Here is a 12219-nt window from a genome sequence, read left to right as displayed (position 1 = left end):
TTTTTTTTTTTTTTTTACTTAAAACCTGCTGGAAATTAAAAAATAACAGCGTGAGCCCTCCGAGGGAAGGATTCCTTGCAAAAAGCCCGCAGAAATCAGCGCTCTCTTGCATGTAGAAAAAAAGAAGTTTGCACCGGCCCCCCCATACATTTTTCACCCGTGATTGGATCTTATTTCCTGGAAAAGCAGCTTATTAGATTCTGCAGGCGGAGGCGGGAGAATGATCTCCTAGTCATTTCACGCTAAAAGTTGCTCAATCGAAGTAAAGAGAAGGAAGAAGACGACTCACATGGGAGAACTTAATCTTCTCCCAAACGGCATCAGGAGAGCCGGGAATGAGCAGTGATGTAAGAAACTGATTAAAAAGATGTCAACATTTGGGAGAGAAAGAAAACAGAGATAGTGGGGTAAGCTAAGGACAAAGTTTTAGGCTAAATATTTCTATTTAGGCAGGATTTTTTAAAAGCTCCGAGATTGGGCAGTCTCTAAATTGGATAAAGTAAGAAAATAAATAAACTGCTGCGGTAAGAAATCCCTTGGAACACAGGGCCTGCACGGATAGGCTTTTTGTGATTATTTGTATACTGCCTTTAGTGTTTATACAAACAAGCCAAGGAGGTGAACATAAACAACGCATTTTCACCGCAACAACCACCTTTGAGGTGGGTTGAGAGAGAGGGACTGGCCCAAAGGCTTTCATGCTTAAGGCAGGACTATAACTCCCAGTCTCCTGGTTTGAAGTCTCCCAACCGGCTGTCGTGTCTTAAGGTGGGACTAGAACTCACCATCACCTAGTAATTGGGCCCAAATCACCAGGTTGGCTTTCATGCCTAAGGCCGGACTAGAACCTCCAGTCTCCTGGTGATTGAAGTCCCCCAACCGGCTATCTTGTCTAAGGCCAGACTAGAACTCACTATCACCTAGTAATTGGCCCAAAATCACCCGGTTGGTGTTCGTGCCTAAGGCCGGACTAGAAGTCCCAGTCTTCTGGTGATTGAAGTCCCCCAACCGGCTGTTGTGTCTAAGGTGGGACTAGAACTCACCATCACCTAGTAATTGGCCCAAAATCACCCGGATGGTTTTCATGCCTAAGGTGGGACTAGAACTCCCAGTCTCCTGGTGATTGGTTTGAAGTTACCCAATCAGCTGTTGTGCCAAAGGCAGGACTAGAACTCACCGTCACCTTGTAATTGGCCCAAAATCACCTGGTTGGTTTTCATGCCTAAGGCCGGACTAGAACTCCCAGTCACCTGGTGATTGGTTTGAAGCCGTTGTGGCTGCATTCCAAGGGGGCGAAAAATCTTAAAAATAATTGCAAATGGCTGCTCTAAAAGCAGACGGATGCCCCTAGGTTAAAATTGGGGTGTCAGAGAATTCAAATTCAAGGTCTGGAAAAGCCCCAAATCCTGTGCAGGGGGGCCAGCAGATATGGAAAAGCATCAGTCATTGAAAGGATGGGGAGCGCCGTCTTTAGAGGGGACATCAGAGCAAAGCGACAAAGTGAAATAATTAAACAATGGAACAGCTCACCTCCCGTATTTGTGGGTGCTCCATCACTGGAGGGTTTCAAAAATAGACTGGGCAACCATTTGACCGGGCTGGTATGAGGTCTCCTGCCTCAAGTAGAGGGGTGGACTAGAAGACCTCTGAGGTCCCTTCCAGTCCTAAGGTTCTAGGTTCTAAAGCAGGGCTTTTCAACCAGTGGTACGGGTACCACCCGTGGTACATTGGCACCTGGCAGGTGGTACGCGACCATCCTAGAAAAGTGGAAGCGGGGGAGGGGAATGAGCTGAACCGGTGGCAGCACCGCACAAGCCTGAGCGAGAGACGGCTGGAGCTGCAGGGCTGTCAGGGCTCAGATGAAGGACCAGGATCAGTGCCGCTTTCCAGCTGATTGGCGCTTCTTCGGGGCTGTCAGGGCTCAGTGGAAGCGCCAGGATCAGCGCCAGGCTCCAGCTGGAGCTCAGCGCTGATCCTGGCGCTTCTGCTGAGCCCAGAAGAAGCGCTGATGAACTGGAATGTTGCAGCATCTCCAGGGTCTTGTGATTTACATTCAGATGCTTGGCAACTGATTCATATTTATAACGGTCACAGTGTCCCGGGGTCATGTGAAGTGACCAAAACCTGCTGCAACCACCCAGCAGACGGGGGGGGGGGAATAAAAACCAAACATCCCCCCACCCCACCCCCGCTGCCAATCCTCAACAGAAATGCTCACAACAATGAAAATTTCAGGCAGGAAGAAGAGCGTCGCTGGGCGGGCAGGCAGGTGTCTTGCTCAGATGTGCCTGGGGGGGCACTTTTTTCAGGGCCATTGTAACTTCGAACAGTCACTAAGCGAACGGTTGTAAGTCGAGGACTACCTGTACTTTATCACCTTTTTCCTTTTTTTTTTTGTGGTCATCAAGTTTTTGACACCTTGCTAGGCGACTGGTGGTACTCGGATATTGCCATATCCTCAAAGTGGTACAATGGGTGAAAAGGTTGAAAAGCCCTGTTCTAAAGTACCACTGAGCCATTCACCTTTTGCCAGGAAATGAAAGCAACAGTCAAAAGGATAAGAAAAGCGCCACCCGTTACAATTTTGTTACTGATTGACAAAAGCCAGTGCTACTCCCGGGCACCTCTTGCTTTACAATAGGGGGGAGGAGGAGGAGGAGGAGGAGAGGAGGAGGAGGAAAAGGAGAAGAGGAGGAGGACGAGGAAGAGAAGAAGAGGAGGAAGAGGGGAGGAGGAAAAGGAGAAGAGGAGGAGGAGGAGGAAGAGAAGAGGAGGAGGAAGAGGGGAGGAGGGAAAGGAGAAGAGGAGGAGAAGATAGATGAAAAGGAGAAGATAGATGAAAAGGAGGAGGAGGAGAGGAAGAAGAAGAAGAAGAAGAAGAAGAAGAAGAAGAAGAAGAAGAAGAAGAAGAAGAAGAAGAAGAAGAAGAAGAATGAGGAAGGAGAGGAGGAGGAAGAGAAGAGAAGAGGAGGAGGAAGAGGGGAGGAGGAGGAGGAGGAAAAGGAGAAGAGGAAGAGGAGGAGGAAAAGGAGAAGAGAAGGAGAAGAGGAGGAAGAAGAGGAAGAGGAAGAGGAGGAGGAAAGGGAAGACAATGAGAAGAGGAGGAGAAGGAGAAGGAGAAGGAGAAGAATGAGGAAGGAGAGGAGGAGAAAGAGGAGAAGGAGAAGGAGAAGAATGAGGAAGGAGAGGAGGAGAAAGAGGAGAAGGAGAAGGAGAAGAATGAAGGAGAGGAGGAGAAAGAGGAGAAGAGGAGGAGGAGAATAGGAAGAGGAGGAAGAAGAGGAGGAGGAGGAGGAAGAGGAGGCCCCACATCTCACCCGAGACTTTTTACACGCGTGCCTTCCCCACCCCCTCCAGCCCTCAAGGCGCAGGGCCCGCCCGCGATCCCCACACGTGCGCTCCAGCCCCGCGCCGGCTGACGCAACCCCGGCGGAGGGCGGCGGGTTCTCCGGCTTGCCGAGCCGCCTCGAAGCTCACCTGGTACTCCATGCGGGGCGCTCGGGCCGGGCGGGCGCTGAGCCACCGCCGCCAAGCGCGGGAAGCGGCGAGCGGAGCTGCTGAGGGCGCCGCTTGCAGAACGAGCGCGAGGCACCAAGCCCGGACCCGGCGCGAGCCCATGGCCAGCCGCGTGACGTCAGCGCGCCCCGCCCCCCTGAGGCGGCCGCGGCTGCTCCTGCTGCACCGCAGGCCACGCCTCCTTCTCCTTCCGTGCGCAGGCGCCTGAAGGTGGTGGTTTTTTTTTTTAAAAAAAGGACGCCCTCGCCGCCATCTTTGGCAAGGGCAGATTCCCCTCTCTGCCAGGCCAGCCGGGTCCGGTAGAGATAAAAAGGAGTGCAGAGGGACTCGCAGCTGGCGGGCTCGCTTTACGGAATAGAGTTGGAAAGGAGCTTAGAGGTCATCTAGGCCAACCCCCTGCCCAAGCAGGAGATTGTATACCATTCTAGTCAATTGGTTGCCCAGTCTTCTGATCGGATTTTCCACTTTCTGATGCTGAACTACAACTCCCAGCCTCCCCACCCCAGGGCTGGCTGAGGAATTCTGGGCGTTGAAGTCCCCAAGTTGTCAAATTTGGAGAGCCTTGACTTTTTGTCGATTTGTTAAAATTATACAGTGTTTTGAGAGCTGTATGCAACGAAATTTCATTTTAATGTATGCCGATTAGCATACATTCAAAGTGACAATAAAGTTATTATTCTATTCAATTTCTATTCCATATTCTATTCTTATTCTTAATTCTATTCCATATTCTATTCTACTCCATATTCTATTCTATATCCTTATTCTATTCTATTCCATTCTAATTCTATTCTATTCCTTTCCATATTTTCTATTCTATTCTATTCTATTCCTGTTCTATTTTATATTCTATTCTATATCCTTATTCTATTCTATTCCATTCTAATTCTATTCTATTCATTTCCATATTTTCTATTCTATTCTATTTCTATTCTTTATTTTCTATTCTATTCTATATCTTTATTCTATTCTATTCCATTCTATTCTAATTCTATTCCTTTCCATATTTTCTGTTCTATTCTATGCTCTATTCTATGTTCTATTCCTTTCCATATGTTTATTCTATTCTATATCCTTATTCTATTCTATTCATTTCCATATATTCTATTCTATTCTATTCTATTATTTTGTTCTGCTCTGCTCTACTTCTATTTCTATTCTATAATTTTCCATTCTATTCTATTCTATTCTATTCTATTCTACTCATCTCACCTGAGAGCAGGGTACACAGTGCAAAATGCAACATGAGCCAAAAGAAAAATCCCAATTTGCAGCCCAACGCAGTGAGCAAGGAGATCAGCCGAGTGCAAAACACCAAATTTTCCAGTTAATTCCCCTCTGCAAAGGGCAGCGCGCCAAGTATGCCCCAAGCCCACCTATACACAGCCCCTTCCCAGATTTTGTTTTGCTCCTAGTGGCAAAACAAAATTTAATTTCTAATTTCACTTTATTGGACCTGCTTCCTGAACCAGTGGTAAGGAACAGAAATATACCTGCAGGGTTGCTTGGATCTTCCTGCTTTCCATCACGGAGCTGAACCTTCGGCTTCAGCCGCTTGGCCCAACTGCCCTCCTTGGGTGATTTTGGGGCAAAATTAAACATTAACAGCACAGCGAGCTCTACACCCCAACCAGGTTTGTTTAACCGGGGTTTAAAAGCGGCTGACTTTTCACCCAGTTTGGGGGGGGACACGGTCAGCCTTGCCAGAAAAGTTCCTGGAAGCTGGGAGAAAAAACCCAAGCAACTCCTGCCCTTTTAACAGAAAAGTGTGTGTAAAATGTGTGTGTGTGTGTTTTTCAGCAAGTTTTGTGAATGGCCAATAACACCACCCCGGTTTTGTGCATAAATATTTACGTTTGGGACACAACCTTCGTTCGTAAAAATATTTACATTTTGCACATTTTGAAACGAACTGGCAAACAAGCCACAATTAACAAGGGTCAACGGAGTTAATCATTGGCTTGGCGCGTCTCTGGATGTTTGATTTCGCCACAACAGAACAAAAAAAAAACAACAACCCTCACTCGTGGGTTTTTTTTTCATAGCTTTAATTTCATCTTTTCTTTTTTTTTTGCATTTCTTCCAGCTTCATTCGTTCATTCGTTACTTTTCTCCTTTATCCAGGGCTAATTCAACGTTAAATGATCCGTAGTAGGTACTAACTCCGACGCTTTGGTGCGTTTCAAGAACGGGGATGCGGTCCCAACCCAAGCAGGTCATCCATGTGTGTTCATTCCAATTTTTAATTCATTTCATCCCAAGCGCCCGAAAAGAGGCAAACATGATAAAAAAAGGTTCGATCTGGAGAATCAGAAGAGCTTGGAATAGGGAAAAGGAAGGAAGCCAGCAAATTTTTCAGGACTGCTGATAGTTATTTTCTTCTTTTTTAAAAAAAAACAAAAAACACTTCACTTAGCCTCCTGCAAGAGAGCTAAGCTAGGAAGCACGTCTTGGATTTATTTATTTTTTTGCTATCCCAGGAAACGGGAGTTTTCCTTTAAAAAAAGAAAACAAAAATTGCAAAATTAAAGCGAGGAGGGGGAAAGAAAAAAAAAAGGGAGTCTCTCCGTGCTGCAGGAAACAGGCCTGAAGCAAACACCGGGATCATGTCGACGGTCACCAATGTCCAGCAAAATTCTCCAGCCCGGGCAGGATCGTCCCAGAAGACCAGGAATGGGAATAGCATCCATTTGTTTATCGGATTCCCAATTGCACAACCCTGGTTCTGCCACAACTCATCTCTCTGCAGCAAAATATTAAATTTACGGCAGCCGATTCGTGCCAGCCATCCTGTCTGCAAAGCCCTCCACGTCCAGGAAAAAGAAAGAAAGAATTTCGGGATACAAGGAAGCATTTTGGAGGAAAAAAAATAAAAAAATAGGCAAGTCACACGCTCTCCGCCACGGCTCCAAGTCCAGTGAAGGTCCTTGAAGGGTTTCCCATAAATTGCAATTTTCATCCGAACCCAACTATTCCCATCGTTCTGTTAACCCCCCTCCCAAAAAGAAAATAAAAAAGAAATCATAAAATAAAATTAAAAAAATCTAAGAAATCACAATGCGTTAAAATCTCCGTCTCGACGCGACCCGGATTCAGAAGACCCGGTCGAACTCAGTCTGATTGGTTGCGGCGGGGTTCCTGCCCTGATTGGCCGGCTGCTGGGGCATGTGCCCGCCTCTCCTCCTGGGCGGGGCCAAGTACTCGAACATGGACTGGTTGTGGGTGGAGAGCATGTTCTTGAGGTCGGAGGGCATGGGGTCGGACCAGAAGAAGTCGTGGTTCAGGGCGTCATCGCTGTCGATCCGCTGGGCGGGATCCAGGACCAGCAGCTTGTCGATGAGATCCAGGGCGTAGGGATCCTTCACGTAGGCCTTCAGCCGCTCCTTGACCTTGCGCTTCTGGCCCTTGGGCAGCTCCAGCTTCTGGTAGAGCTCGTACTTGTCCACGTTGGGCCAGATCTGAAAGGAGAAGTGGAAGTCAGAGATGAGACGCATGGAGAGAAAAGAAGGACTAGGGGGGACATGACAGGGGCTGCCACAAAAAAGAGGTTGAGCGTCTGGAAAAAACTCACAGAAGAGCAACTAAGATGATCCAAGGCCTGGAGACTAAAACATACGAAGAACAGCTGTGGGACTTGGGTTTGGCTGGTCTAAAGAAAAGAAGAAATAGGGGAAACATGATAGCAGTCTTCCAGTATCTGAGGGGCTGCCACAAAGAAGAGGGGGTCAGGTTGTTCACCAGAGCACCAGAGGGAAGGACGAGAAACAACGGATGGAAACTGATCAAAGAGAGAAGCAACCTGGAATTAAGGAGAAAGTTCCTAACAATTAACCAGGGGAACAGCTTGCCACCAGAAGTTGTGGGTGCTCCATCCCTGGAGGTTTTTAAGAAAAAACTCAGAGAAGAGCAACTAAGATGATCCAAGGCCTGGAGACTAAAACATACGAAGAACGGCTGCGGGACTTGGGTTTGGCTAGTCTAAAGAAAAGAAGAAATAGGGGAGACAGGATAGCAGTCTTCCAGTATCTGAGGGGCTGCCACAAAGAAGAGGGGGTCAAATTATTCTCCAAAGCCCCTGAAGGCAGGACAAGAAGCAACGGATGGAAACTGATCAAGGAGAGAAGTAACCTGGAATTAAGGAGAAACTTCCTAACGGTGAGGACAATTAACCAGTGGAACAGCTTGCCACCAGAAATCGTGGGCGCTCCATCACTGGAGGTTTTTAAGAGGAGACTAGAAATTCACCTGTCTGAGATGGTATAGGTTCTCCTGCTTGAGCAGGGGGCTGGACTAGAAGACCTCCAAGGTCCCTTCCAACTCTGTTATTCTGTAATTCTGATTATTATCAGTGACTCATGCAAATGTTCAGCAGTGCCCACAATGTGTATGGGCTCTAACATCCAATATCTGAGGGGCTGCCGCCAAGAAGAAGGGGGTCAACTTGTTTTCCAAAACACCGGAAGGCAAGAAACAACGGATGGAAACTAGCCGAGGAGAGAAGCAACCTGGAATTAAGGAGAAACTTCCTAACAGTGAGGACAATCAGTGGAACAGAAGTCGCCACCAGAAGTTGTGGGTGCTTCATCACTGGAGGCTTTTAAGAAGAGACTGGACAGCCACTTGTCTGAAATGGTCTAGGGTCTCCTGCTTGAGCAGGGGGCTGGACTAGAAGACCTCCAAGGTCCCTTCCAATTCTGTTATTCTGCTATTCTTCTTTTTCCTTCCTTCTTTCCTTCCTTCTTCCCTCCCTCCCTCATCACTGGAGGTTTTTAAGAAGAGACTGGACAGCCACTTGTCTCAAATGGTAGAGGGTCTCCTGCGTGAGCAGGGGGCTGGACTAGAAGACACTGTTATTTTATTCTCTTGCTATTGCTCAGCTTAACTTCCTAAATTCAGTTGGAAAACACAAAGAGGTACAGAGAATCCTTGACTTACAACCACTGTTAACTTAAACAGTCACTATAAACGAACCGCTGTAAGTCGAGGAATGATCCTATCCCTATTCTCTATTTCCTGTCCTATTCTATTGGCCATCCTCGACGCACGTCCACAATAGAGCCCAGAATTTATGTTGCTAAGTGAGACGTTTCTTACGTGAGTTTTGCCCCATTGGGTCAGCTCTCTCGCCCCAGTCGCTAAGCGAGTCACTGCCCTTAAGTTAGTAACCTGGTTGTTAAGTGAATCTGGCTTCCCCCCGTTGACTTTGCTTGTCAGAAGGTCGCAAAAGGGGATCCCACGACCCCAGGGCACGTGGCAACCGTCGTAAATGCGAGCCAGTTGCCAAGCCTCCGAATTCTGATCGTGTGACCGCGGGGAGGCTCCGACGGTCGTTAAGTGTGAAAAAGGGTGGTAAGTGACTTTTTCCAGGGCCGTTGTTACTTCCAACGATCACTAAGCAAACTGTCGTTAAATGAGGACAGCCTTTAGGATGTCGGTTCTCACCTCGGGCGTGATGGAGCCGCAGAGCTGGCTGATCAGGGTGAGCTGATGCTGTTCGGTGTTGCCCTGCATGATGGGGCTCCGTGTCCACATCTCCGCCATGATGCAGCCCCCGCCCCACAGATCAATGGGGGGACCATAATCGCGTTCTCCTTAAAAAAAAGAGAAAAGGCATCTCGAGTTAACCTTCCTAAAGATTGAACCTTCCAGCTAGTCTGGAAAACAATTCTTGACTTTTCTTATCTTGTTTTTATCAAGTTTCATTGATTTCCGGTTTTTTAAAACAGAATTCAATAATAATCATTCAACAAGATGATTGAGCATCTTATTCACTAATACAAATTCAATTCCTCATCCCTAAACCTTTTTTCTAACCATTGATAAAATAGGTCCCAAGTTTGAAAATGTTCCCCTATGGGAACTGAAGTCCCAGGTGGAGCTCCAGAAGACCGATACTCCATCAGTCCACAAAGGTTGACGCAAGGCCCATGAGCCAGCCCAGCCATATGGGAACTGAAGTCCCACACAGAGCTCCAGAAGCTTGATAATCCATCAGTCCACAAAGGTTGACCCAAGGCCCATGAGCCAGCCCAGCCATATGGGAACTGAAGTCCCAGGTGGAGCTCCAGAAGACCGATACTCCATCAGTCCACAAAGGTTGACCCAAGGCCCATGAGCCAGCCCAGCCATATGGGAACTGAAGTCCCACGTAGAGCTCCAGAAGACCGATACTCCATCAGTCCAGGAGCAGAGGAGCAGAACCCAAAGGTTGACCCAAGGCCCATGAGCCAGCCCAGCCATATGGGAACTGAAGTCCCACACAGAGCTCCAGAAGCTTGATAATCCATCAGTCCACAAAGGTTGACCCAAGGCCCATGAGCCAGCCCAGCCATATGGGAACTGAAGTCCCAGGTGGAGCTCCAGAAGATCGATACTCCATCAGTCCACGAGCAGAGGAGCAGAACCCAAAGGTTGACCCAAGGCCCATGAGCCAGCCCAGCCATATGGGAACTGAAGTCCCACACAGAGCACCAAAAGCTTGATAATCCATCAGACCACAAAGGTTGACCCAAGGCCCATGAGCCAGCCCAGCCATATGGGAACTGAAGTCCCAGGTGGAGCTCCAGAAGACCGATACTCCATCAGTCCACGAGCAGAGGAGCAGAACCCAAAGGTTGACCCAAGGCCCATGACCCAGCCCAGCCATATGGGAACTGAAGTCCCAGGTGGAGCTCCAGAAGACCGATGGTCCATCAGTCCCCAATCCAACCCAGAGATTCACCGCTCCTTCGTACCCAGCAGCAGCTCTGGAGGACGGTACCACAAAGTCACCACCCGGTTCGTGTAGCGGTTGGGCTGGCTGTTCTTGGCCAGGCTGAAAGCCCGGGCCAACCCAAAATCGGCCAACTTCAAGACGCCATCCCGGGTGATGAGCACGTTGGCGGCTTTCATGTCTCTGTGAAGGATCTGGGAGGGAAAAAAAGATGGAGAGACATGGGTGGTTTGTCACGGTCGCTGTCCTGCTGTCAACCTCCAGATTGAATGTCCAAATAAACAGTCCAGAATTACTTCCATTTCTGAAAAAATTACTGTTTATTGAATACACGGCATGGTAAAGGCGAGGTAAAACTAACTCTAAAACCCCAAAGGCATCAGACCAAAGCATGTAACAAGGACATTCCCAGCCAAACTCCCCCAGATATTTGCTGTAGCTCCTGTAAACAAATTCTCTTGGTTATGAGAAACCGTCTGCTATCCTCTTCACACCTGCTAGAATGGCCTTGAAAGGTTTCCAGACTGCTGACTCTCGGAATTGGAGAGGTTTCGTTTCTCTAACTAACCCAGTGAAAAGCACCGTTTCCCTCCCCCCCCACTTTACTCTAAGGCAGGGGGTCTTCAAACTCAGCCCTTTGATGACTTGCGGACCAACTCCCAGAATTCCTCAGGCTGAGGAATTCTGGGCGTTGAAGTCCACAAGTCCTCAAAGGGCCGAGTTGCTCTAATGGCAAGATGAAAACAAAGAGGCAAATTGTCACTAGCATCGTGTCGCATCCTGACATTGTGCAATGGGAGGGAGGGAAGGAGGGAGGAGGTTAAAATGGGGGAGGACAAGGGAGGGGAGGGAGGGTCTGGGAGCCAAGCAGTGCTGGGAGGGAGACACGCCAATCCAGCCCCAGAATGTGGAGACAAAGCGGCTGCACACAAACAACCTGGAACTTTTCAGTTGGTCAAAGACCAACAACAATGGGAAAGTCCTGGGGGGGAAAAAAGGGAAAATTAAGTATATCGTTTGGGGGCCATTTCAGCAGAGTCCGCTTTGCTACTCCCCACAATTCCTTTAGCGACCGTTCAGAGTTGCAACGGCACTGAGAAAAAAGCGACTTTGGACCGTTTTTCACACTTAACCACTGTGGTCGCGCAATTTACATTCAGACCCTTGACAACTGACTCACATTTACGACAACGGCAGTATCCCGGGGTCATGTGAACCCCTTTTTTGTGCCCTCCTGACAAGCAAAGTCAAGGAGGTGGGGGTAGGGGGGAAAAGCCGGATCCCCTTCAACAACCATGTCACTTAAAATATTGCAACGATCCACTTAACAAGGTTGTGGCGAGGAAGGTCGTAAAACAGGGCACATTTTTCACCCATTTCTCCCTTGGAGACTGTTAAGTTGAGGACTGACCTGTAAGCACTTTTGCTTCAGCTGGGTCAAGAGAAAGGTCGAGGGGTCTTTACTAACTAACTGACTAAACTAACTAATTTACTAACTAACTTTTTTTTCCCAAGGGAAGACCAGCTGAGATCTCTGGGGTCTATGACGCCCGCAGGGACCCCTCACCTTATTCCGGTGGATGTAGTAGAGGCCGTTCAAGAGCATCTGCATCACCTTCTTGATCTCCGACAGCGTGAACTTGACGTGAGCGTTGCTGAGGAGGCCCGCCAGGTCGTGCTCGCAGAAGTCGAAGACCAGGTAGATGCTGCCCTTGCAACGATTGTACGGGGAGGCTGCGGGGACGAAAGGAAAGCGGAACCTCACATTTTATCGGCTATTCCAGGCGCTTCCCCTGCTTCATCTTGTTTGGCTCCGTGGATTATATTAGCAACAGCAATAGCATTTAGACATATATATATGTCACTTCACAGTGCTTTACAGCCCTCTCTAAGCGGTATACAGAGTCAGACTACGGCCCCCCAACCATCTGGGGTCTGTGTTTGACCGACCTCGGAAGGATGGAAAGCTGAGTCAACCTTGAGCCGGTCAG

The 12219-nt window shown here is 48.4% G+C and overlaps 1 protein-coding gene across 1 annotated transcript in view; it reads right to left on the bottom strand.

The window, feature by feature from the left end:
• Positions 1 to 6564: 6564 nt before the first annotated feature.
• Positions 6565 to 12219, bottom strand: part of CDK9 (cyclin dependent kinase 9) — a 10613-nt gene continuing 4958 nt past the window's right edge. The window contains exons 4-7 of the mRNA XM_015827411.1: positions 11796 to 11962; positions 10251 to 10422; positions 8959 to 9107; positions 6565 to 6974 (exon numbers count right to left, since the gene is read on the bottom strand). Of these exons, the coding sequence (XP_015682897.1) occupies positions 6609 to 6974; positions 8959 to 9107; positions 10251 to 10422; positions 11796 to 11962 (854 nt within the window). The 3' untranslated portion in view covers positions 6565 to 6608. The remainder of the gene's footprint in view (positions 6975 to 8958; positions 9108 to 10250; positions 10423 to 11795; positions 11963 to 12219) is intronic.

The sequence above is a fragment of the Protobothrops mucrosquamatus genome, unplaced genomic scaffold (genome assembly GCF_001527695.2).
Source record: "Protobothrops mucrosquamatus isolate PMUCROS unplaced genomic scaffold, P.Mucros_1.0 scaffold3677, whole genome shotgun sequence".
Classification (NCBI taxonomy): domain Eukaryota; kingdom Metazoa; phylum Chordata; class Lepidosauria; order Squamata; family Viperidae; genus Protobothrops; species Protobothrops mucrosquamatus.
The sequence above is the reverse complement of the archived record's forward strand: the minus strand, read 5'-3'. Positions and strand labels throughout refer to the sequence as shown.